The sequence below is a fragment of the Suricata suricatta genome, chromosome 1 (genome assembly GCF_006229205.1).
Source record: "Suricata suricatta isolate VVHF042 chromosome 1, meerkat_22Aug2017_6uvM2_HiC, whole genome shotgun sequence".
In the NCBI taxonomy this organism is placed as follows: Eukaryota; Metazoa; Chordata; class Mammalia; order Carnivora; family Herpestidae; genus Suricata; species Suricata suricatta.
The window spans coordinates 159,728,452-159,754,441 of NC_043700.1; the positions used below are offsets into that span (position 1 = coordinate 159,728,452).

The window sequence follows — 25,990 nt, forward strand, 5'->3', positions numbered from 1 at the left end:
ACTCTGGAAAACAGTGTGGAGGTTCCTCAAAAAACTATCCATAGAACTCCCTTATGACCCAGCAATAGCATTGCTGGGGATTTACCCAAGAGAGACAGAAATGCTGATGCATAGGAGTACATGTACCCCAATGTTCATAGCAGCAATATCAACAATAGCCAAAACATGGAAAGAGCCTAAATGTCCATCACCTGACAAATGGATCAAGAAGATGTGGTATATATACACGATGGAGTACTACATGGCATGAGAGGGAATGACATATGGCCATTTGTAGGAAAGTGGATGGACCTTGAGGGTGTCATGCTGAGCGAAGTAAGCCAGGCAGAGAAGGACGGATAGCATATGTTTGCACTCATAGGTCTAACAGAAAAACAGGAGAGACCTAATGGAGAACCAGGGGGAGCGGAGGAGGGAGAGAGAGTTGGGGAGAGAGAGGGATGCAAAACTTGAGAGACTATTGAATGCTGAAAATGAACTGAGAGTTGAAGGGGAAGGGAGAGGGGGGAAAAGAGGTGGTGGTGATGGAGGAGGGCACTTATGGGGAAGAACACTGGGTGTTGTATGGAAAACAATTTGACAATAAAATTATGGAAAAATAAATAAATAAATAAATAAATAAAAAGAGTAATGAGAGAGATTTACCCTATATAACTCTATAAGATTCTGTTAAACCACAGAAATAAAAACAGGAAGATATTTCTACAATAGGACTGACAATGGAACTCCGTAGAGAGTTCAAACCAAGACCTATGCATATATGGGGATTTACTATGATATAAAATTGGCACAAAAAAGCAATAAAAAATAGTGGGATTATTGAGTAGGTGATTTGGGGACACTATCTCATCATAGGGAAGAAAATGCAAGTGCATTCCATATTAATTAAAGACCTAGATGTGAAAAATTATAAATTCAATAGAAGGGAATGTAGGATAATATCTATGTGTCCTTAAGATGAAAGAGTACTTTATCACGAGGAAAAATAATCAATTTGATTATAACAGAGGATTTCTGTTGGGTGAAGGACATCATGAAAGAAACTGAAAAAAGGAAAGAAAATATAAACAATGACTGAAACAAACAATAAATTAATATTTAGATTATAGAAGGATTTTCTGAAAATCAACCAAGACACTTACAGGGAAGGTATAAGAATACACGATTTACATACCAGATTCATTTTTCTTAATGTCTGAGAGAGAGAGGGAGTGAGCACAGGCAATGGAGTTGGGGGTAGGGGCAGAGACAAAGACAAAATCTGAAGCAGGCTCCAGGCTCTGAGCAGTCAACAAAGAGCCCAACACAGGGCTCCAACTCATGAATTCGGAGATCATGACCTGAGCCCCAGTCAGACATTTAACTGACTGAGCCACCCAGGTGCCCCAGGAAATTTAAATTTTAATAAACATAAAATGAGATACTCAAACTCAGTGGTAATTAAAAAAATGTAAATTAAGACCATAAGGCAATATATCTTTACCCTACTACTCTAGCAAAAATTAGAAAACAGTAAATTAGGGAACAATATAAAATATTGTCAAGAATGTGGTAGGTGGGGGGAGAACGTGTCAACACCCAAAACATCTTTCCCTACAACAGGGAGTATTTGAAAGGTGCAACCATTCCAGAGAGCATCTACTTGGAAAATTAAGTGTATGCTTAAGCAATTTCTATTCCCAGAGAAATCCATAAGGAACATGTTCAAGGTTTTTCCCGGCAGCAGTGTTTGAAGAGGGTAATAAATGACATCTAGGTATCCATCAATGGAAAAGGCAGATAAAAAATAGGGAGGAGTCACCACAGAGCTGCATTGTCCAAAACAGGAGCCACTAGCCACATCTGGCTATTTAAATTTAACTTTAGGGGCACCTGGGTGGCTCAGTCGGTTGAGCATCTGGCTTCAACTCAGGTCATGATCTCACGGTTGTGGGTTTGAGTCCCGCATCAGGCTCTGTGCTGATATCTAGCTCAGAGCCTGGAGCCTATCTTCAGATACTGTGTCTCCCTCTCTCTCTGACCCTCCCCTGCCCACACCATCTTTCTCTCTCTCTCTCTCTCTCTCTCTCTCTCTCTCTCTCTCTCTCTCTCTCTCAAAAGTAAATAAAACATTTAAAACATTAAATAAATAAATTTAACTTTAAGTAAAATTAAAATTTCAGTTTCTCACTCACAGTAGACATATTACTTGCTATAACAGTGGCTATAAAGTGTTCAATAGCCACATACAGCCCATGGTGGCTACTTTGGATGATTAAGATATAAAATATTTCCATCATGGAGTAGTTAGAAGAACTGTATTAAATGTTCACATAGCAACGTAGATGGTCCTTAAAAACATAGTGCCTAGGGAAAATAATTTGCAACAATATTAGGTATATTAGTAACAGCATTACATAAATTAAAAATGTACACAGAAAATAATAATACACATAACCAAGTTAAATCATTTAAATAAAAGGTATGCATTAACGTAAATTAATGGTTTCATGGGGTTGGAGTCAAGTCTTGGGACGAAAGGAAAGAAATAAATCCATCCATACAGGTTTTCAAGCTGAGAGGAGTTTCAGACTATGTAGTCCACGCCCTCATTGTGCATGTCCTGTGAGAAATCATGATATGAATAAAATATGATTCCTAAAACCAAGGCACGCATAGTTCATTTGAGACATCAGTCAAATATCCAAAGAAAAATAATACAAGAGTCAAAATATTTTGATAAGCACACAACAAAAAGAGGGTTATAAAAAGTCCAAGGTGAGAGAGACCAGGAATGATCTGGGGAAGAAAGGACACTATAGACGGGCCTCGAAGATGGTGAAAGTAAACAAGGAATTGGAATAGGAGCATTCTGGGCGGACAAGACAGCTTGCACAATGGAATGGTAGGAAGAAGCCACAGATAGTCGTCTCTTTCAACTGAAGTACAAAATGTAGTAGAGATTCAGAGATGAGGTCAGTGAAGAAGACTAGACCAAGAAGAGCTGGCGGGGCCTAGAGATACTGAGTGACCATATTGCCTAATTCACCTGGGAACATGCTGGTTCATCTTTGCTGTCCCAAAACAATTACTAACGCACCCTTTTCACTCTCAGAGTGTCCCCGTTTGGGCCATAAAATATATGACTTTCCTACTTATGGAGAGAAACAGGCTGATAATATAGTTTGGCAGAGGACTTCCTGGCTCCATATTGATTTGATACATTACATATTTGAACAAGCATTTTTCTGATGCTTTAATTATAAGTATTGGAACAAAATGAAAGTGTGCACTTTTGGAGAAATAATTTTTCTGTAAGCTTTAGAAATGATAAGCTGGTCCATGGGAAAGATAATTTCAATGAAATTGCCTGCTTCTATAACATCTCATCAACATCTCTATTACGGAGAATTAGGCTCTAATAAAGCTAACTGGAATTCTCACCTAATAATATGAAGTGGGGAGAAGCTAACACTAAAGTCACTCTAGCTGGAACAAACCTAAAGGCAGGTGATATCAAATTAAAACTGCCACATGTATCCTGTTACATATTTGTAAGAACACGGGGATAAAAATTCAATTAGGAAAACTCAATTACAATAAGAATGTGTTTAACATTTTGATTACTAAAAATAAGTTGCTAAAAGCACAATTACCTCAATTTTGGTTAAGAGGTCTTGCAGTTCTCCTGATTCATTCATTGACAAAATTTTCTCAGCACCCTATTAACAAGAAAGGGTGGGGGGGGGGAAGAAAATCCATTTTGTTAGTATTGGAGAAAACAAAGTTCTAGCCAGGAGGGCTTAACCCACAAGATACTGAACACCATTCTTCCCTTGTAAGTAAGCTTACAACCAGGAGGCCGAAGAAGGGAGGAAATTTCTTTTTCCTCTACATATTCTCTCATTTAGTAAGCTTTAGTGGGGGCAAGAGTAAGTCTGACAGTAGGTGAGAGCTGGGAAGCCCACAAATGTCAGATTACATCCAGATACGGAAGGTTCCAGTACACCCTTCAAAGTTGTTCAGAAAGCCTGAAGGCAGCTCTGCCATCTGGGAAAGGAAACCAGTGAGCAAATTCCCAGCCTGGGCTGTCTCACCCTATTCCCAGCAGCTAATAATACTAATAAAATTAATAACCACTGACACTAATTAATCACACATTATGAGCTGGGCACCCAACATCATCTAATTTGAAGTGGTAGACTCTATTAATAGCACAAAGTGAGCCTCATTGAGGTTAAATAACAACTCCAAGACCACCCTTAAAGGAAGCAGAATGGAAATTTGAACACAAACAGGGAACTCACTCCACAGCCATTGTTTTTAATTTCTAAAACTTGACTATGAAAATGAGAATGGGGGCAATGTACACACTTTCCAACCAGCTCATAGTATTTCTTCTAATTACCCCATTTGCCTTCCCATTCCAGCCTCTTCTTAAATTCTCCTGCTCAATTTCCCTAAGTGGAGTCATAGAGAAGGAAGGAAATTATTTCTGATCAAAGGCAGAGGCGGTGTGTGCCTTGTTCACAGCATCTCTCTGGCATGGAATAACAGTTGTTGGCACAGAATAGGTGTTGAATCAATTTTTGATTAATCAACAAGACAGGGAGAAATAACATTGCACAATAAATATTTCTTGGGTTCCTATTTGTGCTGGGCAGGATGGAAAACAAAAACTCACTTAAGATATTTAAAAGGTCCTAGTTCCTAAGGAGGTCACTATAGACTTATGCAAACGTGCAACAAAGTAAACCAGAGAGTAGAATGGAAAGAAGGCGTTGGAACCAGGCTCTGGGGCCACATCCGGCTGCAGAGGGGCTCAGCCATCCGTTCCAGTAAAGATTCCTAGTCTTGGGCGGAAATCTACTTTTTTTAACAGCAAAGTTATTAAGCCTGACCTCACATCATTGAGTGGGAAGAACAGCAGCCCAGCTAATCTGCTCCAGGATATAATAGACTGCAGCCTGTGGAGTATTCTTGGCAATAGACTGGAGAGCTAAGGGGCAAAGGGATAAACAGGTTTATACAGGCTGTCATCAACATGCCAATCTGGTGAAAATGGAAGCTGGTCAGTTTCCAAGGTCTGTGCTCACTGGTTCTGAGTGCTAGCGAGCCAGGCTTTACTACAGGACATATTATCTCATCCACCTCCTTTGTTCATGGCTCAGTGGAGTGTGTGACATCCCCGGCAGACTTCCAAATAGGGGCTAGCTGCCCCATCTGTCTGGACTCCTTGAGAGACCCAGTGTGGGCATAACTTCTATCTCTCTTGCATCAGTCTGTCCTGGAAGGATCTAAATGAGACTTTCCCCTGTCCCTTTTGCCATTATTGCTGTCCAGCAAGGAAATTCACAAGCAATCCCCAGCTGAGCAATTTGATTGAAATTGCTAAACTACTACAGATAAGAAGAAGCAAGAGGAGGAAGAAGAGAGAGAAGCTTGTATGTGGAAAGCGTAATTGAGTGTTGGCCTTCTTCTGTCAGAAGGACCTGGAAGTGTTACAGCTGCGGTGTAGTTTCTCCACCGCTCACTGGAATCACGACATTTGTCCTAGAGAGAAGGCTGTTCCCCATCCCAGGAAGAGATCGGAGAATCGCACTGAGCCATGGAAGGAGACAGTGGAACAAGTTGAAAAGTGTAGAACTATGCAAGCCAGAAAATCATTGGGACTGAAGAAGAAATAAAGTCTGAATTCAAGAAATTTATGTTGTTTCTCAGAAATGGGCAAGAGACTGTTCTTTGGCAATTACAAGATGTAGAAATGGATATTTTAATGAAATAAAATGAAAACCTAACAACATTTTCAAAGGCTGTTTCCACATTAGCACATTTATTAAAGGGGGTAGAGGGCAGATATATGAGGTGAGAACTGGAATTACTGATAGATGTTAAAACCATCTACCATAGATATAAAACCTGAAAGTCCCCCTGAGCCTTTTTGATGACAGTTAAAGGAATATGGCAAGAAGGAGAAAAGAGAGAAGAAAGAGGAGGAGGTGAAGGAGAAGGAGGAGGAGGGGGAGAAGAAAAAGAAGCAGGGGGACGAGCGGGGAGAGGAAGGGGGAGGAAGAAAAGAAGTGTCAGATATGTGATGCAGAGAAGGGAAGCTAGGAAATCAGAACACAGGGAAACAGATCTGCTTATTGAGGGTAGAGAAGGCTTTCTGAGCTTGACAGCATTTGATCTGGACCTTGAAGCTTAGGGGACGTTTCTAAGATGGAGTAGGCAATTTTCATAGCAATGTATAGGAGCCTTTCGTTCTGAGTTTTATTTCACTTCAGTTTATCTTATAAAATTCATGTCATCTTAATCACCATCAGAAATGTCAACTTGATATATTAAAAAGCGCTATGAATGAACACACAGAGCTACAGAGGACGTGTGTAACTGTACAAGGCAGGTTTTATTCTTTCATTTGCGGGTGGTTTGGCCAGGAGTGCAGAAGAGACATACCTAAAGTGAGAACCAAGGTGATGAAAGCACCAAACAAAGCATTAAATTCTAAAATGTAGCAATAACTGGTAATATTTTACCTTTGCTGCATTCTATTTCCTTTAAGAGTCAGCGACACTAAAATGGGAAAATCCCCTGGGGATTCTGGTCTGCAAACTAAAGCAGCAAGGAGAATATATGACTCATTTTTCTACAATAAAAGAAAATGCACCACAATGACCCTGGGCGAAATGAATGCACAAGAGAAGCTATCAGGCATCTGCTTCCCAGCTCTGTTATTATCTTAGCCGTCAGTGTGTTTAGAATCCAATGCATAGGCCAGGAAAGGCCTTTCTCATTACCCATCAATACACGAAATTCGCCCTGCCTCAGCCAAATAATTCCAGCACCATCAAAATGACAAGAGTAGATTCGACGTATCAATAGAAACACAGACTTTGCTCATATTAAACAATATACCTAAACACATGGTAGTCAGTGCTCTGTTCAAAACACACCTGGGGTCTGGTGCACACGTGATGTGCCAGGTGCGGAAGGTGGGGAAAATTCTGCTCTGCTACGGAGACCTGAGAACTGAGTACTCTCAATATAGCATCCACCCACAGCTCCACCTGGCTGGCCCTCAGATCATTTCCTTGGAATGAGCCCTCTGCTCTTTTGCCAAGTACTGAGCAGAAACAGTAGTCAAAATCCTCTGCTTCCCCACCAGGTTCCAAGTCCCCAACCTCCACCTGACCCTGTCCTTGCTGAACCGAAGTGCAGGATTTTCCAGGGCAGGACAAGGAAATCGCTGCCCTCTCTGCTTCTAAGCAGCAGCCGCAGCAGAAGCAGCACCAGCAGCAGCAGGATGGGGACCTCAGCCTCATTGGCAAGTGTCAGGGAAAAATTCGATTCCTCCCGTTCTGAGGCTTGGATAGCTCTCAACCTGCCCTGCACTGCACTGTGTTTACCTATTGCAAAGGTCTCATTCCCTGCAGCTTCCCATCAAAGACATGCTAATTATTATTTGGTCTATAAAGACACGTGTGGGTCCAAAAAAGAGCATATGGGGCTTCTGGATGGCTCAGTGGGTTAAGCATCTGACTTCGGCTCAGGTAATGATCTCAAGGTTTGTAGGTTTGAGCCCCGCGTCAGGTTCTGTGATGACAGCCAGACCCTGGAGCCTGTTTCAGATTCTGTTTCTCCCTCTCTCTCTGCCCCTCCCTTGTTCACACTCTCTTTCTGTCTCAAAAATAAATAAACATTAAAAAAATGTTTTTAAAAGAGAGCGTATTTGTTTAAGTATTGACATTCTTAAGGAGTAATCTTGCTTGGTATTTGGTTAAGAGTATCACATGTAAATTTGTTAACTTTTACAATGTAAATAGAAATTAATTTCTATTATTTGGCATCATTTGCTGAGACTTCCTGGATACCTATGGATATATTTCTAATGCATTTTTCAATCAATTCAGAAACTTTTTTTCTGAAAATTAATACAATCCTGAAATTAATGATACTGGTAATGTGCTAGGTGCTTTACAGACATTGGCTCTTTTGTTTTTTATTTTATTTTTTAAATATCTGTTTTTAACATTTTATTTATTTTTGAGAGACAGAGAGAGAGCGTGAACAGTGGAAGGGCAGAGAGAGAAAGAAACACAGAATTCAAAGCAGGCTCCAGGCTCTGAGCTAGCGGTCAGCACAGCCTGACACAGGACTTGAACTCACAAACCATGAGATTATGACCTAAGTTGAAGTTGGATGTTCAACCGAACTAGCCACCCATGTGTTCCTTTTGGATCTTTTAATCATCAATGCAAGGTAAGCATTATTATCTTATTTTTTTTATAATGAAGAAACTGAAGTTTGAAGAGAATAAGGAACATGCCCAGAACCTTTTAGTTAACAGTACAAAGCCTGGCCAGATCTTGAAATTAGGTCATGCTGTCTCCAAAACATACATTCCTTCCATTGTGCCATGCTTGCTGCCTCACTGATATAATTTTAGTGAAAAAAAATGGTACAAATAACTCCCAGTCTGAGGACCATGACAGTCTATGGTTTGGATTCACTGTTGACATGGGTCCCAGGAAAGTCAAATGAATGAAAGCCTTCACTGCAATGACCCCAAACAGGACAAATGTGTCAGAGAAGCTAAGGAACATCCCACTTCTTTTCTTGCTTCAGTGTCATCCTTATTCGGTTATTTCAAATACATTGCATATTCCAGAAAAGGACTTAATTCATTAAAAACTTCAATACATGAAATTAGCTCTATTCTCAAATTCTTTCTCCCTTAAAATTCTGAACAGTGAGCTGTGACATGTGAACCAGTCACTTTATTTTATGTGTAACAAGCTTCCCAGCCAGAGATTAGATAGTCTACATCATCTTTCCTCCTATTAATTACCAAAAAAAAAAGACTCACACCTTCAAGGAACAAGAACAGGGTAAGAAAATACATCAGCCCTGTGCTGATTAGGGCTACTAGACACTTACCATTTTTGATCCTTGAATGTACAAAAGTGGTCACCGTACTCATTCATACTCATGTCCATTCATTTATTTCCATATTCAACACAATTTTGAGCCTCCATTACGGGTTAGACACTCTGCTAAGTGTTTGAGATATAAACAATAAGCAAAAACAAAACAAAACCAAAAAAAAGGCTCCCTGTTCCTGACAGGATGTAAAATCTTTTGGAAGAGACAGATGTTAAACAAAAGATCATACAAATAAATGTAAACTTATAAATGTCATAAATACTACAAAAGAGTTGTTAGTACAAGATGCTGTGAAAGTATATGTAATAAGGAGTGATTAACTTAATCAACAAGATTAGAGAAAATTCCATAAATTACAAATTATCTTTACAAATGATAGTAGATCACAGATAGAAGGAAGGAAGGAAATTAATTAGAGCAATAAGGTTACCAAATGCCATATGTACATGGTGCTTTGTGGTCACCATTTTCTTTGATTCAAAATAAGAAAAACTGTGTCCAGTGAACCTGCCCTGGAAAACATAGGTAAGATACCAGGCCACAGGGTCAACGATCTATTTTACCAACAAGATGAGGAAAACTTTAGATTGGCATAAGCCAGCTTGGATTCACCATACTCTTCTAGATCTCTGCAAAGAGTTTCAAGGTCAAGGGTTTCCAAACATTGTCATAAAAAAAAAAGAATAAACAAATACAAACATTTAAGTATTTTTCTCAAGAATTGCTTAAAATCACACACACGGGCTTTAGGTGCCTCCAGGCTGATGTACCTCCACACTGATATCCCGGCTCCGAGATTACACATAAAACACCAATGTTTGGAAACTATTGACCTGAAATTTCTGAGAGGTCCAGAAGAACTAATAATAATGTTCAAACAGAAATATTAATGTATATATCCATTTGTGCATATTGTGCATGTACATGAGTGTTATATATTATTTTTTATTTTTATTTACATTTACTCATATGCCACTTCATCTTACTAAGAAAGTTGCCTGCAATAAAAGATCCATATAATGATATAATAAAATAAAATTTGAATTTTTTGTGTGTCTCCCTCTCTCTCTTCCCCTCCCTACTTATGTTCTTTCTCTCTCTCTAAAAAAAAAAATCAATAAACATTAAAAAAAAAAAAAGGAAAGATAAGCCAAGGCAGAAATGAAAATGCACCTTGGTGGGGGTAAGTCTGCAAGCTGATGTGATTTGATGATGGAATACCAGATACCTACAGGGGTGAGGGGCATGGAGCCTGTGTGACTGCTTCCCCCTAACCGTCACTTCCTTTATCTGGGCACAGGACAGGAAGTGGAGAGCAAACCATTGGAGGCTGCGCTCTCATGATAGCTAAGAGGCTGGGCTGTCTGGTGCCAGCTACTAAAGGATTTTTCTGCTGTGTAATCAGAAGAACAGATGGCAGGGCTGGCATTCAAGGACCTCAACCAGCACGTAGCGCCACACCTGTCAAAGGACGTGCTCAGTAAATGTTTGTTTTTGTGGCTGCCAGGCCCACCCCAAAGGGAGCTACATCAACCCTGGAGACAGGCCACCTGAGCCCTGCTGACAAAGGCAGACTTTGCTTCAGGAATGGGATTGGGATCATCTCCAGTACCTGAACCAACTCCATGGAGACCCTGGAGTTCTACACCAAACACTTAGGCCTGGAAGACGTTCAAAGCCGGTGTAGCGATAATGCCTCCAGTGTCTTAAAAAAACACAGTAAAATCTCCTCAGAAAATCTCATATTAAAGAGCATGGTTTTCCTGTGTCCCTGGCAGGAAGAATTAACTGCAAAATTAACTCTCAACTAGTTGACTTGTTTTGTGTAATTATATAATACAGACTTTTGGGTGTTGAAAAATGCCGGCCAAAGGCAGTGATTTAGGTTTTCTGTAATTAATGGCAAGCCACTTTTTTCAGTGTAGCTACAGAGAACACTTTTCTCATAGAGGCCAATCTTGATCTTTTTATAATAAAGCCATATCATCAAAGTAAACGATGGAACTATATTATTCTCTTTTCTATGGCAGAAGGGAATCTCTCTTGTTTTTTTATTTATTTTTTCTGGTCCCCTTCAAATTAATATCAAATCACATAAAAGTAACATCAGGTCACTAGTTTAAAAAATATATACAATCTGGGGGGATTGAGCTAGAAGCCAGAAGACTGCTTTACTTAATAGGTTTAAGACACTTGTCTACTATGTCACAATATTCCTGCATAAACGCATTTTTAAAATGCACTGATTAAGTTCACCCAAGATTTTTTTTTATTATTCTGATATAATTGACTAGAACATGCTCCTAGTTCAAGGTACACAACATAATGATTCAGTATTTGTATATATTGCAAAATGATCCTCACAATAAGTCTAGTTAACATCCATCACTGCACGTAGTTACAAATTTTTTCTAGTGATGACAACTTCTAAGAGGCACTCTCAGAAGCTCTCAAATACACAATGTAGTATTTATTGTGATCTGTAGTCATAATGCTATACATTACACCCCCAGTATTTATTTATTTTATAACTGGAAGTTTGTACCTTTTGATCTCCTTCATCCGTTTTGCCTCCCTGTCCCATGCCCCCACCTTTGGCAACTACCAATCTGTTCTTTGTATTTATGAATTCACGGTTTTTTTCCCTTTAGATTTCAAATATAAGTAAGACCATACAGTATTTGTCTCTGTCTGTCTGACTTCACTTACTAGCATAATGCCTTCAAGGTCCGTCCATGTTGTCAAAAAAGACAAGATTTTATTCTTCTTTAAGGCTGAAAATATATATTATATATATGTATATATAATTTATTTATTCATTCATCCATTGATAAACACCAATGTTGTTTCCATATCTAGGGAATTGAAAATATTGCTGCAGTGAACATAGGAGCATATATACTTTTTTGAGTTAGTGCTTTTGTTCTCTTCAGATAAATACTCAGAAGTGAAATGGATGGGTTGTATGGTAGTTCGATTTTTAATTTTTTGAGGACCCTCCATGCTGTCTTCCACAGGGGCTGCACCAACTTACTTTCCCACCACAGCGCACAGGGTTCCCTTACATCCATATCCTCTCTTACATTTGCTACTTCTTGTCTTTGATTACAGCCTTTCTAACAGGTATGAAGTGATACTTCATTGTGGTTTATATTGGTACTTCTCTGATAATTAGTAATATTGAGCACCTTCTCATGTGTCTGTTGGTTATCTATATGTCCTCCTTAGGAAAAAAATGTATCAGATCATCTTCCCATTTTTAAATTGGATTGTTTGTCTTTTTGCTATTTAGATGTATGAGTGTTTTGTATTTTTGGATATCAATCCTTTATCAGATATATGATTTTCAAATATTTTCTCTCATTTGGTAGTCTGCTTTTTCATTTTGTTGAGGATTTTCTTTGCTGTATAGAAACTTTTGGGTTTGATATAGTCCCAATTGTATATTTTTACGATGAAAAGTTTTCTTCTTTTTAATGTTTATTTATTTATTTTGAAAGAGAGAAAGAGAGCACAAATGGGACAGGGCCAGAGATAGAGAGAGATAGAATCCCAAGCAGGTCCTACACTGGCAGTGCAGAGCCTGACTCATGAGTGGGGCTCAAACTCATGAATCATGAGATTATGGCCCGAGCCCAAATCAAGAGTTGCGTGTATAACCAATTGAGCCACCCAGGCACCCCATCCAAAGGTTTTCTGAATAAGATTCCAGATTAACTCCTAGTGCCCCCACTGACAAATTAATTTAACTTGGACAAATAGTGTAAATTAAGACTCAGTTTCCTTATTTGTAAATTAGGTATAATTATGATCATAATGTTCTTGTAGAGATTACATGAGATGACATATAAGTCTAGAACATTGTATTATACATATTAGGAATTCAATAAGTAGTAGTTGCTTATTTTATTATTATTATTATTGAATTCTTTGAGAAAATTTGTAATTTAGGATCAATTTTGAGTATACAAAATTTAGTCCACAAACAGTTCCTGTCTAGAGCCAATAAATAACTTTTAAAACTGGAGGTCAACAACAGTATTACGTTCCTTTAAGATAATGTCACCATAAACTAAAAAGAATGTAATAAAAAAGGGAGGTAAAGGGTCATACAAAATATTGGGATTAAAGTCTCAATTTCATGATTAAAAAAGAAAAGGTGATATGAAATTTCAGGACTTTCTAGCTACATTGTAGAATTGCTAAAATACTAGGAGAGATTTAACTGGCTTTCAGCCAAGGCTCTCTGGAAAGTCAGAAACTAAGGAAAGTTAGTGAACAGTATTATTGAAGAAAATTGAGTCGATTACTTTTCTTAGACAACACAGAATTTAATCACTCAGCAGGAAAAATATATGAGGATGATTCGTGTGGTGAGAGTAATTGAGAAATATAATTAGTTGATCCAAATGTCAATTATAATTCCATTAATAGGAGGGAGATACTACTTAAATAGACCTAAATCCCTAATGAGATGCAAGGATGTTTAGACATGAACAGGCTACTGAAGAATCATCACTATACCTTAAACATTCAATAAAAATTACCTTATCTTTAGTATTATGATCTTAGTAACATTATTACCCCTGCCTAGTTGCTACAGGAAAGACTTTTCTACAGTGTACTGAAGTTCATGGTCATGAAATGAAGCAGATGTTTTATTTTTTTATAAGGTACTATAATGTTAAAGAGTCATGAGTTGTCTAATAATTGTTTTAAGCTCATGAGAATAACCCAATGCATCTTTCAGGATCCCAGCAGGAAACTTGGATGCCCTAAAACTTTAATTGAGGAGTATTTAATGAAAGGATAATCTACAGAAGTGTGAACAACATTAAATAAACCAATGGGCTTGGTGAAACACCAAGGGATGGGCAACAATGAAGTTGTAACTACCCCTAGGCCTAACAAGGCATTGTATACAGTAGCCATGGGAACTCAGCAACTGCCCAAACTGCACCTCAGTGTGATGGGAGCAGGGAATGTAAATGCTTCTCTATCCCACCTCACTCAGATCTCCCCCTTAGTCTCCCCCTGACTGAAGTCAGAAGGCGAAGGCATCTGTGTGGTGGCATCTGTAAATTTTGCCTTTCTGTGGCTCAAAATAGGTCAGTGAAGGGGAAAGAATAAATCTGGAAGGGAAAACGGAAAGTAACCAGCCCACCAGCCATGAATCACATGACTCCTTTCATTCTATTAAAGACAATCACAGGTTGAGTCCATCTATTATCTGTCTTCAGAACAAGAGAATAAGAATGATGAGAACCTTTCTGTAATCCTATGGTGAAAGGAAGTGAATCACATGAGTAACAAGATATGTTGGAAAGGCTGAACGATTGGAGTTAAAATTGTGGATTCAGCCATATATTAAATCCTATCTCTGCTACTTAATTGGGTGTGCAGCTTGGGCAAGTTATTTAAGTCCTCAAAAGCTCAGTTTTCTTAGCTATAGAGTGAAGAGAAAATATAACTATCAGGTACAGTTGTGAGAAATAAGTGAGATAATGTATGTCACATACTTAGCATAGTACCAGGCACACATAGAGCATTAGTAATAAGAATAATATTTGTTTATTTTTGTTCTTTTCAAAAGATTAATATAAGTAATGGATTTTCCATTTAGCCTAATTCCAAAGATCCATTTTGAAGGACTCACTGTCAACTGTTTTCTTTCTTAAATCAACTGCTTTGACCTCCTTACAGTGGGGCTCTCCTTCTATTAGTAGTGTGGAGAGAATATTAATTACCTCCACTCCACTGTCACTATCCATTCTTCATTGTCCTTTTCAGTCCAAAAATCTTCTGAAATTGATTTAGGTATAGCTTTTGTGAAAGACTATTTTTCCCAGCCTCCTGTGCAGTTAGATATAGCCATATGACTGAGACCTTGCCAGTAAGATGTGAGCAGAAGTAATGCAAAGAGCTTCTTGGCCAGCAAACAGATCATTTTGTTCTTATTCTTTTTATCTTTTAGCAAGCTGGAAGAAAGGTGATGGAGCTGAGCCATTTTTAGCCATGAAGTAAGGACTTACCCTGAAAGGAGATGCAATAAGACAAAAATGACCCATGGAACAAAGATCATCTATATCCATGGGCCATTACCAGCTCAGACTTACTTGAGAAACAAATGAATATCTACCTTATCTGAACCACTAACCTATGACTCATAAAGACATATAGATATACATACATATGGATATATGGATGGATGGATGGATGGATGGATGGATGGATGGATGGTTGGATGGTTGGATTGGTGGACAAACAGATTTATGTAGAGATATAGAGACAAAGAGAGATAGAGAAGATAGAAATAGGATAAGGATGACATTATAGAAATAATTTGGAGGCCAGCACAAACTCCTGGGTATTGTCCAAAATTTAAGAATTTTTTTAGCTAGAAGATTTAGGAAAAGAAGTAAAACACGATGGCAATAATAGCCTTGTCCAGAGAGATTTCTTGTAGATATTTTTAGATTCTTTCTCCATTCCTTTAGGAACTCTCCCTGCCAGAAGTGTCTTCTAATTGGAGAAGGACACCGACGAACTAATTGTGTAGGCAGGTCAGGAAGGATGACTAAAATTCAAGTCTCTAAATCTGAACTGAGAACAAAGCCTGGTACTCCTTTGTCATCTCCCTTTGTTTTGGCTTCTATGCCTCCAAAGAAAGCAAGCTTGGGATTTTCTCAAAGTTATAAGGCTCTCATGATTCATCTCTTGAGGAACTTGGCTGTTACAGTGGTAGGACAATGCCAGGAGGACAGTTCTCAAGGAGTATGGGAGGAAGGGGGTTGAACAATGGCCATAAGTAAAGCCTCTAATAGTTTATTGAGCACACAGCATTAACCATGTGCTTTACAAGCATTACCCATTTAATCTTTACTGCATCCCTGCAAGTCATCTTTTAAAATCCTCAATTTTAAAATAGGGAAATCGAGACGCAAAAAGATTATAAAAGTACAAGTGTTACAAAAGTGCTTGTTCAAGAGCATCACACAGCTAATACTTGTCAAAGTTATGGTTCAAATCTAGATTTCCCTGGTTTCAAAAACTATGTTTTTCTTCACTGAACTTCACTTTTTACACACACACACACACATACACACACACGCACACACACAAATAATATCTACCTCTAAGAGATACTATGAGAATAAAGCATGATACTAACACATGTTAAGCCACAGTTTAATATAGAAAATAATAAATGTACCAGGGACACCTGGGTGGCTAAGTTAGTTGAGTGTCCCAGTCTTGATTTTGGCTTAGGTCAGGATCCCAGGGTCATGGACTCAAGCCCCACATTGGGCTCCACACTGAGCATGGAGCCTGCCTAAGATTCTCTCTCCCTCTGCCCCTCTCCCCTGCTCACACTCTCTCACTCTCACTCTCTAAAAAATTTTTAAAAATCATGCCCATTACTACTACTATTACTATAACTTTTATTACTATCCTCATACACCAAGTTATAAATACATTACAAATTTTATCTAATGTTGAGTTATGGTAGTTAATAAAGAATATAGATTTTTAGATCTTGTCATTTCTTGGGTCCCATAGACTGCTTCAGCATTTCATGTAAGCCATCAGTGTAGACAAACTTCTGCCTTAAAGTCCTGACCTGAGTCAGGTCTCCCATTTGCCTTCTGGAAGCACAGAAGTAAAGGGTTGGAAATAGAGGCCATCTGTCAGGTGTGTGTTTCAGGGCATCCAGAGAGTAAATATGATCCCTCTTACTTAGGAGATGGGCTAATACAAAAGTTATCCAGGAAATAACCATTTATATCACCAACCATTTAAAAAGGTAAAGCACAATCATAGATAATAAAGAATATACTAATATTAAAAAGATGAAATAAAAAGAAATGAAAGCATTCTTAAAGCAATAAAATGTAACATAAAAAAGTAGATTCCAAGAATAAAAAGAAATGTAATATAATCAATGAAAACTAGAGAAAATGAAGCAAATAAAAACTAGGAAAAAGATATTAGTGAAATAAAACATTATAACCAAGGACATGGCAGACTAAGAAAATTAAGATAAAGAGAGCCCCAGAAACATTTTAAAAATAAAACAAAATGGGAAAAATATTTGAAAATAGGAAATTAACCAGTTAAGATATTACAAGGTACGAGAATAAAAGCCAAAGAGTTTTATTAGAACACATAAATGAACCAACCTCTAAGACCAGAAACATAAACCCTTGTTATGGAAACTACCAGGCTTTCAAAGCCAAAGCACCTAGTTACTAAACTATAAAAGGCACCGCCAAGTGGCCATTTCCTCAAAATCAGCATCATAGCCATCAGTCAACCTTGCCTCCTTACTTTTCATCACCTCACATCCAACCCACCAGGAAATCCGATGGATTCACCTGTAATGGTCAGTCTGAATCCACCCATTTCTCATCATCCCTACTACTATTCCCTGCTTTTATTCTGGTTACGTGACATGTAGGATCCTGTGCACCATGGTCCTAATTCTCTAACCCACGTCAGTCTCGCCTCTGTCTCAAGCTCACAAACTTCCCCTTGGGCTTTCTTTCCAGGTTCTTTTAGCTCCTAGAACATGCCAGCTTGTTCCTGCTTTTGAATGTTGGCATATGCTTAAATGATCCAAATCTTTACAATCAGAATGCACTACTCCCAGGACCTTTTATAATGACCCCATCATAATGCTCCAAGTCTTAGCTTTAAGTTGCAGCTCCTAAGACAAATCTTTCTCAGATCACCCACATTAATTAAACGTTTTTCTAATTACTCTAAATCCCAGATCCTATTAACTTCCTAGAAGTTTACAATTTATAATTTAGTACATATTTATTTACCTGCTCATCTCCCCTAGTAGAATGTAAGCTCCATGGATGCAAAGACAATAAGCTATTTAATTCAACACTGTATATAACTGGCACCTGGCGTGGGACTGGACTCCTATTAGTTTCTCATAAATATTTGCTGAATGAAACTCCACACTGTGGGCTTCCTTTCCGAGGCTTTGGACTCCCTAATGAACAAGAATCCTCATGATTCAGACAGAACCAAGGAATAGAAAGCAGGATGCTTGGTTTCCATGCCCTTTACACACATCTGGCATCTCATTTGCCCTTGAGTACCACCTACCTTAGATATCAGTGTTAGGAAAACTGGCTGCAACAAGATTGAATTCTGTGGCTGTCTCCTCGATGGGTATAGTTTACAATCTGTTCACAGTCTCCTATCTTGTCGTGGCTCTTTGTTCTTGAACAAAATAAGGTTGAATGACACAGCATTGCCATCATTTACAAAACAAAAATGATCAAACATCAGCAATTGGTTATGTGTGGTTCAACCTAACACATACACACCAGCCCACAAAAAAAGGAGCATAGATATAAAGCTAAAGAACGGGCTACAAATCAGAAAATCTATCCCACCAGTCTCTCAAAGCCTACCATGACATATGGACATATTTTTAAATTAAAGATGCCGGCAAACACTCAGAAACTAAATTCTATTGGTTTTGTCTACATCAGACCAAAAGTATCAATACTTTTTTCTATGAGACCAAAATAAACTATCATCTCTTTATCTCTGATACTTCTGATCAGGATAAAAGAGGACAGGAAGCAGAAAAAAGAAAAATCATAGCACTGGTTCCCCTAGCCCAGCATTCAGGAACAAATCAACTAAAATATAAGATGGATATCATATGCATGCCCAACAATTACAAGCAAGGCATCCGGAAGTCCCCAGTAAGGTACACACACTGCTAAGGACTTATACTTTGAAGAGTACAAATAAATAGCTTTCTCCTCCAGAGAAACTCCACATAAATCCAGACACCATTTCTCACAGTGCAGAATAAATAACTGTCACTGGCTCTGGAATTTAGTGTTTTACATTGGATACTTTCCAAGAGTCAAAAACTCAATTGGGAGAGCAAGCATGAGCCTCTGCAAAGTCTAGCATCAAATCCATGCCATGCTATCACCCAGTGAGGCATGATGGGCCTTAACCCCTGCTTAAGGTGAATTCAAAACTTAACTAACGAAATTAGACAACCATATTTAAGGCAAGCAATGAAATGAAGTGGAGACTCATTGGAAGCATATTTTACTACAAACACAGTTAATTGAAGATCAAGGAAAGAAAGTCTGGCTGTTGTACAAAGGCATCCAACAATCTCTGAGAAAGAGAAGAACTGAATGGAAGGCGGAGGAAAATGCCTGTAGCTACACGTATGATCCCCAGTGTATGGCCGAAATGAACATAAATTGGTAACATGGTCTAAGCCGCCTCCCACCATGTGGTTTGATAGTAACACAACCTGTGCAGGCTTATGTATCATCACAAATAACAAAAGGGATATTAAGGTGAAATTAAACTCCAGTAACCATCTGATATCGAATGCAGTAGGCTTGTTGTCTGCTTGCCGATGCTCACACACTATTGAGCCAACCATATGCTTTTCTGAGCTATTAATAAATGAAAGCTTTTTTTTAAAACTCTGTGAATGATAAACTTTATATGAGTTTTTTGGAAGTCTTATTGTTGCCTCAAGCAAAATACCTTTAAGGGAAAAAGCTGTTTCAAGGATATGCCGTGTTTGGGGGTAGCTTCAGGGAAAAGGTAAGCCTGAGGATGGAAGGAGTAGGAACAAGAGGAAGCAAAAGAGCTTCCTCTATTCTGTATTCTCTATTCTGGCCTCACTATTCTGTAGGAGATAAAGAAAGATTCTTTGTTTTTGCTTTGAGAGAAAGAGGATAGAGGACACAGAGAGTGGGGGGATGAGGGGAGGGAGTGCAGTGATAAATGGGGCAATCCAAGGCTATGTGGTGAGACACCTGAAGGATTCTGAATCCAAAACAACTTTGAAGAAGCTCCTGTCTAATTCGATGCTGTCTCTGTCAGAGCATGCTTGTTTAGTGCAGTGTAAGTCTTGGGTAAATTCTACTCTGAATCTTGAGCAAATTCTGCTCTGGCTTGCTTTGTGGGTATCATGTTCAGAGAATCCAGCAAAGGACTAAATTTCACATCAAGGCCAAGTATGGCACAGGAGAGAAACTTCACAAAGAAGAAATACATCTGCAGCAGAAGGGATCTCAAGAATGCTAATCTCTCTCCCCTCATTCCCCCTTCACCCTCCAGAATTTATGAAAATCATGGTGAGGATGTTGGACGTGCATCAGAAAGGCAGTTTTGCATTTAAATTGAATGTCATCCAAATCCTAAGTGGTCAGGAGTCCCAGGTGTCATGTGGGTTGGGCTTTGGTTGAGCCCTTTGTTCCTAAATTGTTAATTTTAAAATACTTTTTGATGTCTCAGAAGGACCAAATGTAGGTACCAAGTATCAAATCAAAACATGAGCTGTATTTCAGTCAAGAGGGCCAAATCTATTCATTTGCTTATCAGTTTTTTTAATGTTTATTTATTTTTGAGAGAGAGAGAGAGAGAGAGAGACCATGAGCAGGGGAGGGGCAAAAAGAAGGGGTGACACAGAATCTGAAACAGGCTCCAGCCTCTGAGCTGTTAGCTCAGAGTCCAATGGGGGGCTAGAACTTATGAGCCATGAGATCATGACCAGAGCCGAAGTCAGATGCTTAACCTACTGAGCCACCCAGGCGTCCCATGCTTTCCAGTTTTTTTAAGTCAGGTCTCAAAAATTACCTGTGACAGGGGTGCCTGGGTGGCTCAGCCCATTAAGTGTCTGCCTGATTTCAATTCAGGTCATGATCTCACAGTTAATGAGTTGAAGCTTAGTGTCAGGCTCTATACCGGCAGTGCAGAGCCTGCTTGGGATTCTCTCTTTCTCTTTCTGTTCCTCCCCTGCTCGTGCTATCTCTCTCTCAAAATAAATAAAACTTAAAAAAATTATCTGTAACAGACAAAGCTGAACAATGACCAAAGTCAAGAGGCAAGATGAACAAAGTAAAAAAAAAAATCTTGTTTAAATTTCTATCTTCAGAGGTGATTATTCCTTGAAACAAAACCGTCCATTAAGAAGCCGTCAGGACGCACCTGATAGTTTCAGATTAGGTGATAGTCTGCTGAGACATGCAATAGTGAAATTCAAGTGTGCCTACCCAAATGCAGACCTGCTGTATTTTCTTTGTGTATTTTATTTTTTCAGTGAAAAAATGCAGATTTTTTTCCCTTATAAAACTTGGCCACTTTGATAACTTTTATTCATTCATTTATATTTCTATAATTTATTGTTAATTTCACCAAATCTTTAAAGTTTCTGATAGACAGCCGATAGAGGAAAATAGCACATAGGTAATCCAAATTTCAACTTTCAGCGATCTATGTTGAGATTATCTACCCAAAATGCATCACACCCATGGGTAATAATCTCCTATTCATATGGAATATTTTTATACATCTATCAATTAAGATATCCATAAATTACATACAGTTTGTATGCCACTAGTTTGCTCAATAAATTGTCAAAATGGTTACAGACATAAGAGCCTGACTGAATGTGGTAGGAGCTAAGGAAAAGGAACAGAAATAAATCATATGCAGGAGGTGGAATCCAGAGTTCCAGCAGGCCAAGGGATTGTAACCAAGAGCGACCATCCCATTGTGAACGATGAGAGGCAAAGAGGAATACACATGCATATTGTTAAGATATTCATATTTGATCAATGTCTATTTTATTAGTATGAAATATTAACCTACAAAATGTATGGTATCTACTGGAGTTTATGCTTTTATACAGCCAGGATGCTATTTTACCATCTTTTATAATTGCAGCTTTGAGGGTAGATAACAGAGTCATCTTCAAAATACTAATTAAGGGTGACAGCTCTCCACAATAAATCTAAGCTTGGAGGATTTATGGTTTTGGAATGTAAATTTGTAATGCAATAAATACTTGACAATTTTTAAAGCAAAAGTAAAAACTGGTCACAGGTATATCTTTTATGATACTAGAATTACAAAAATATATCTTCCAAATATACAGATTATTAGTCAGTTTCATTGTGCAAACCAACCAGTTCACATATCAAAAAGCAGAAGTTGAAGAAATGAAGATGATTTATTCTCCAAGTAACTGTAGGTCAAAGTTAAAGATGACTTATTAGGGTCATAAAATAGCAGTTGATGTAGTAAATTTATGTCTTTGCTTTGTTCCCTGTCATATTGTAACCAAAGCTATTTCTACCCTGCCATAATGTGTATTTTTAATCAGACAGTATTAGCCACAGCAGAGCAAACCACAAGTCACAAGGACAGATGACTGTAACTCTATTTATGTTAGAGATAGATTTCTGTGACACTGCATATAAGCAGGATTTATAAATCAGATTAAAGTTCCACTTCACTCCCATAATAATTTTGCCTCTAATGAAATCAGTTTGACCCTAAATTTCATCTTTAAAAAAACTACCTGGAGAAAATGTATAATTTTTTCCTTCAGGTTTCTAAAGTAATTACAATAGTCTCAAACATTGATATCTCCTCTTTATTGATTAAATGCTGCCCATGATAAAGTAGGGTAATGAGATCTGGAAGCTTCAGGATGTTTATATCTGAATGCTCTCCGGGAAGAGGAAACAGCAGTAGGTAAGGCCTGGCTTTGCCTGAGCGAGAATTCCCTAGTTTTGTCTTAAACACCTTGTGAGCCCTCAGACTCCACGAGACCCTGTCTTAGGCGGGCCGAGCAGGCCCTCCAATTCTTCAAAGGTAAAAGTCTGTTCATCTGCACACTGCCTTAGAAAGGAAGAACCATTCAAAATCTACAATGTTATTCCCTAATTTGCCAATTCATTGTATTGACTTAAATTGTGGCACACATACACTTAAGGTAGTTTTAATTTAATGCACTTTTTTAAGGCGGCAGATGCATTGGCATTTTAGTAACATTTGCCCCACATGTACTTTCCCAAACACTGCCCAATTCAGCTGTGGTGGAAGCGCCTTATAGCGTGGGTATGGTGAACTAGTGACTCCTAGTGGTTGGTACGTAGTTGTGCAAATTATCTCTTTCCAGCAAAATCTAAAAGTAGGGGAAAGATAACAGATACCACTTCATTCTCTTCCAAAACAAACAAACAGTTACTGCTACCAGAAATATTTTTAATTGAATCACTTGTACATGTGCAAAGAAAATATATGTATAAATAAACATTTTAAAAGGTCTTACTAATAAAAACTACATTGGAAATTGTCCAAAGCAGAAAAACTAAAATTTATTGATGAATATTACTGAAGTACAACTATAGCTTAATATTCCCATCTCTGGGATTTTGTCCCCAAAATGCAATCCAACAGAAACAAAGATCTTTATCCAATATTATCTATAAAGCAAACCACAAAACTAGAAAGATTAATTTCCAAGAAGAGAGAAAGGTTTTAACAAATTCAAATATGTCACCATGAAGATATATAATAAAGCCATTCTCAAGTTTAACTATAAGTACTAGGGGAAAAGTGAATACTGTTTTTCATAAATATTAGGCTTAAGAAGCAGAGGTAAACAGCTCATTCATTGTGAAATGTCACAATAAAATATATGTAACCGTGTATATACATATATACATACATACTGGAAAGTAATATAAAAAAACAAACATGATTGTTTTAAGGCAGTAATATTGTATATTTTTCTTATTGAAGACAGTTTTTTTTTTCCGAGAGCAGTTTTAGGTTCACAACAAAATTGAGATAAAAGTACAGAGATTTCCCATGTATTCTCTGTTCCCCCATTATCAACATCCCCCCCCCAGACTGGCCCCTGGTTACAGTTGATGAGCCTATACGGACATTATTACCATTAAGTCCACAGTTTATATGAGGGTTAACACTCAGTGTTGCAAATTTTAGAGGTTTAGACAAATGTATAATGACATGCATCCATCATTATAATATCATGCAGAGTATTTTCCCTAAGAATCCTGTTTTGTATTTTTTAATGTTTAAATGTTTATTTACTTTTGAGAAGGAGAGAGAGAGAGAGAGAGAGAGAGAGAGAGAGAGAGAGCAGGCACAAACTGGGGAGAGGCAGAGAAAGAGGGACACACAGACTCCGAAGCAGACTCCTGGCTCCGAGCTGTCAGCACAGAGCTGGATGTGGGGCTGGAACCCAAACTGCTAGGTCATGACCCGAGCCCAAGTCAGGTGCTCAACTGACTGAGCCACCCAGGTGCCCCTATTTTTAATGTTTAAGGCACCTTTTGTTCTCCCAATAAAAATATTCAAGAAACTATCTAAATTGCAAATTTATCTCAGAGTAACACATAGGAATAAGCTAACAAAGAACTTCTCAAAATTCAGATCTAATCAGCTGTTTCTCTCTAGCACCTATTCACCCTAGAGCCGACCCTTGTACTTCCTCAGGAAGGTCTTCCCTGACACCCTCATCTGGGTAAAAGTACTCTACTAGATGTCCTCAGAGGCCCTATTCTTTTCCTTCAGAATGTATCTCTACTTTATGATTATTAGGGTGACCGGTAGAGTCTTTCACTAGATTGTAAGAGAAAAACTGTTCTGTGCAGGGCAAGCACTCAACACAATTTGTGGGATAAACTGAAGGGCAGGGCGTACTCAATGGGGTAACTAATGTGCACAGCTTCCTGCCCCCCCTCATAGCAGCTGGAGACAAGCAAGGCACAGGTATGGCCCTTCATTCAATTTGCATTTTTCACCAATCCGCCTAAGAATTTTGATGATCTTAGAATTACCTAGTATACTGGGGCAGGGTTAATCAGAATCTCTGTCTTTATTTCCTCCTATCAACTCATATCATACCGAATGAGACACACTGAAAGACTGAAAATTTTTCGCGTGGGCTGCCCAGTTTGGTTCCTGAAGCTGTTTCTCCCCCATACCCTCCAGCACAATGACGTCAGACCCTAACCCGTCCTCTCCATCCTTCCTGAAAACACCCAAATTGACCAGTAGTTGCTGCTAATCTACAAAAAACAATGGTCCCTCTTTCAAGAACCAGTTTTAGCCAATTATTCGTTAAACCTGGTGAATCTCCACTGACCTATGTTTGATGCAGTCCTATAAAGCATTTCCTCTTTTTTTTTTTTAAGTTTATTTTGAGAGAGACAGAGACAGCTCTACTGGGGAAGGGACACAAAGAAAAGGCGAGAGAGAGAATCCCAAACAGCTCCCATGCTCCCAGTGCAGAGCCCAACATGGGGCTTGGACTCATGAAACTGTGAGATCATGACCGGAGCTGAAACCAGGAGCTAGAAGCTTCACCAACTGAGCCACCAACTGAGCCTTCCTCTTCATTTTCCAAGTAATAAGCTCCTGCCAAGCCTTCTTGTGGTGGCCATTATCAAATAACACCTACGTTCACAGAGCTCTGGTCCACTTGCTTCCACATTTGCTTAGTTATGAAAGAGAGAAGAGACATGTCTGCTCCACTCCTCAGAACATACACAGCATCCAGCACAGCCCACGTGGAGCCCAACAATATTTTTTAATGGAAATTAAGTCACTGAAACCTAGAACTTATTGTTCTGAAATTGGCACAATAGGTTAAAAGTGGAAGTCTACACCCTCACTACATTGTCCTGCTTTTCCAGCTCAAGATAACAATGCATCAAGGAATTAATAACCTAGAGTCCAGGAAAAGCAGGAAGGAGACAGATAATGAAGATGAAGGGGGTGTTCCTGAGATGTTACAGAAGTGAATTGCTTCCATCTGGCCAGGAGCACGTTTTCAGCTGTTCCTCTAATTTCATGTATGTTTTGCCTGTGAGACGTAAAACACACTTTAGCTGAAAGGAAGAAATGAAGGGAGGAAAGAAAGAAATCCTCCCAACTAATCAAAGCAGCAATTGCCATTTTCAAAGCTGAAATAAAGTATAGTATGTGTAATGGAGGCTAAGAAAGGAGAAGAAAAAGTTTTTCAGGAAAACTATGCTTTCATTATTTTTCTCCCCAAACTGGGAATGTAAGAAAGAAATGTAAGACATTTTAAAAATTGATAAACCAAAAGAACTAAAGAAGTGTTACCATCATTATAAAAATATTTTAAAATCTTTTTAAGAAACTCACTTAATTATATTTTATATAATACTAAAACTTGTGAACTTTACCCCCACTCCAATCAGCTCACTTTAACATT

General features: G+C 38.4%; 2 protein-coding genes across 2 annotated transcripts in view; one reads left to right on the forward strand and one right to left on the reverse strand.

Moving 5' to 3' along the window:
- The window catches only part of GRXCR1 (glutaredoxin and cysteine rich domain containing 1), a 124,076-nt gene that overhangs the window by 11,147 nt on the left and 86,939 nt on the right, over positions 1-25,990 (reverse strand). Inside the window, exon 3 of the mRNA XM_029932126.1 lies at positions 3,636-3,701. Within this exon, the coding sequence (XP_029787986.1) occupies positions 3,636-3,701 (66 nt within the window). The remainder of the gene's footprint in view (positions 1-3,635; positions 3,702-25,990) is intronic.
- TRIM61 (tripartite motif containing 61) lies at positions 5,041-5,666 on the forward strand. Its single transcript, XM_029933139.1, is given in 3 exon segments — positions 5,041-5,050; positions 5,151-5,226; positions 5,228-5,666. Coding segments are annotated over 3 exon segments (525 nt in total).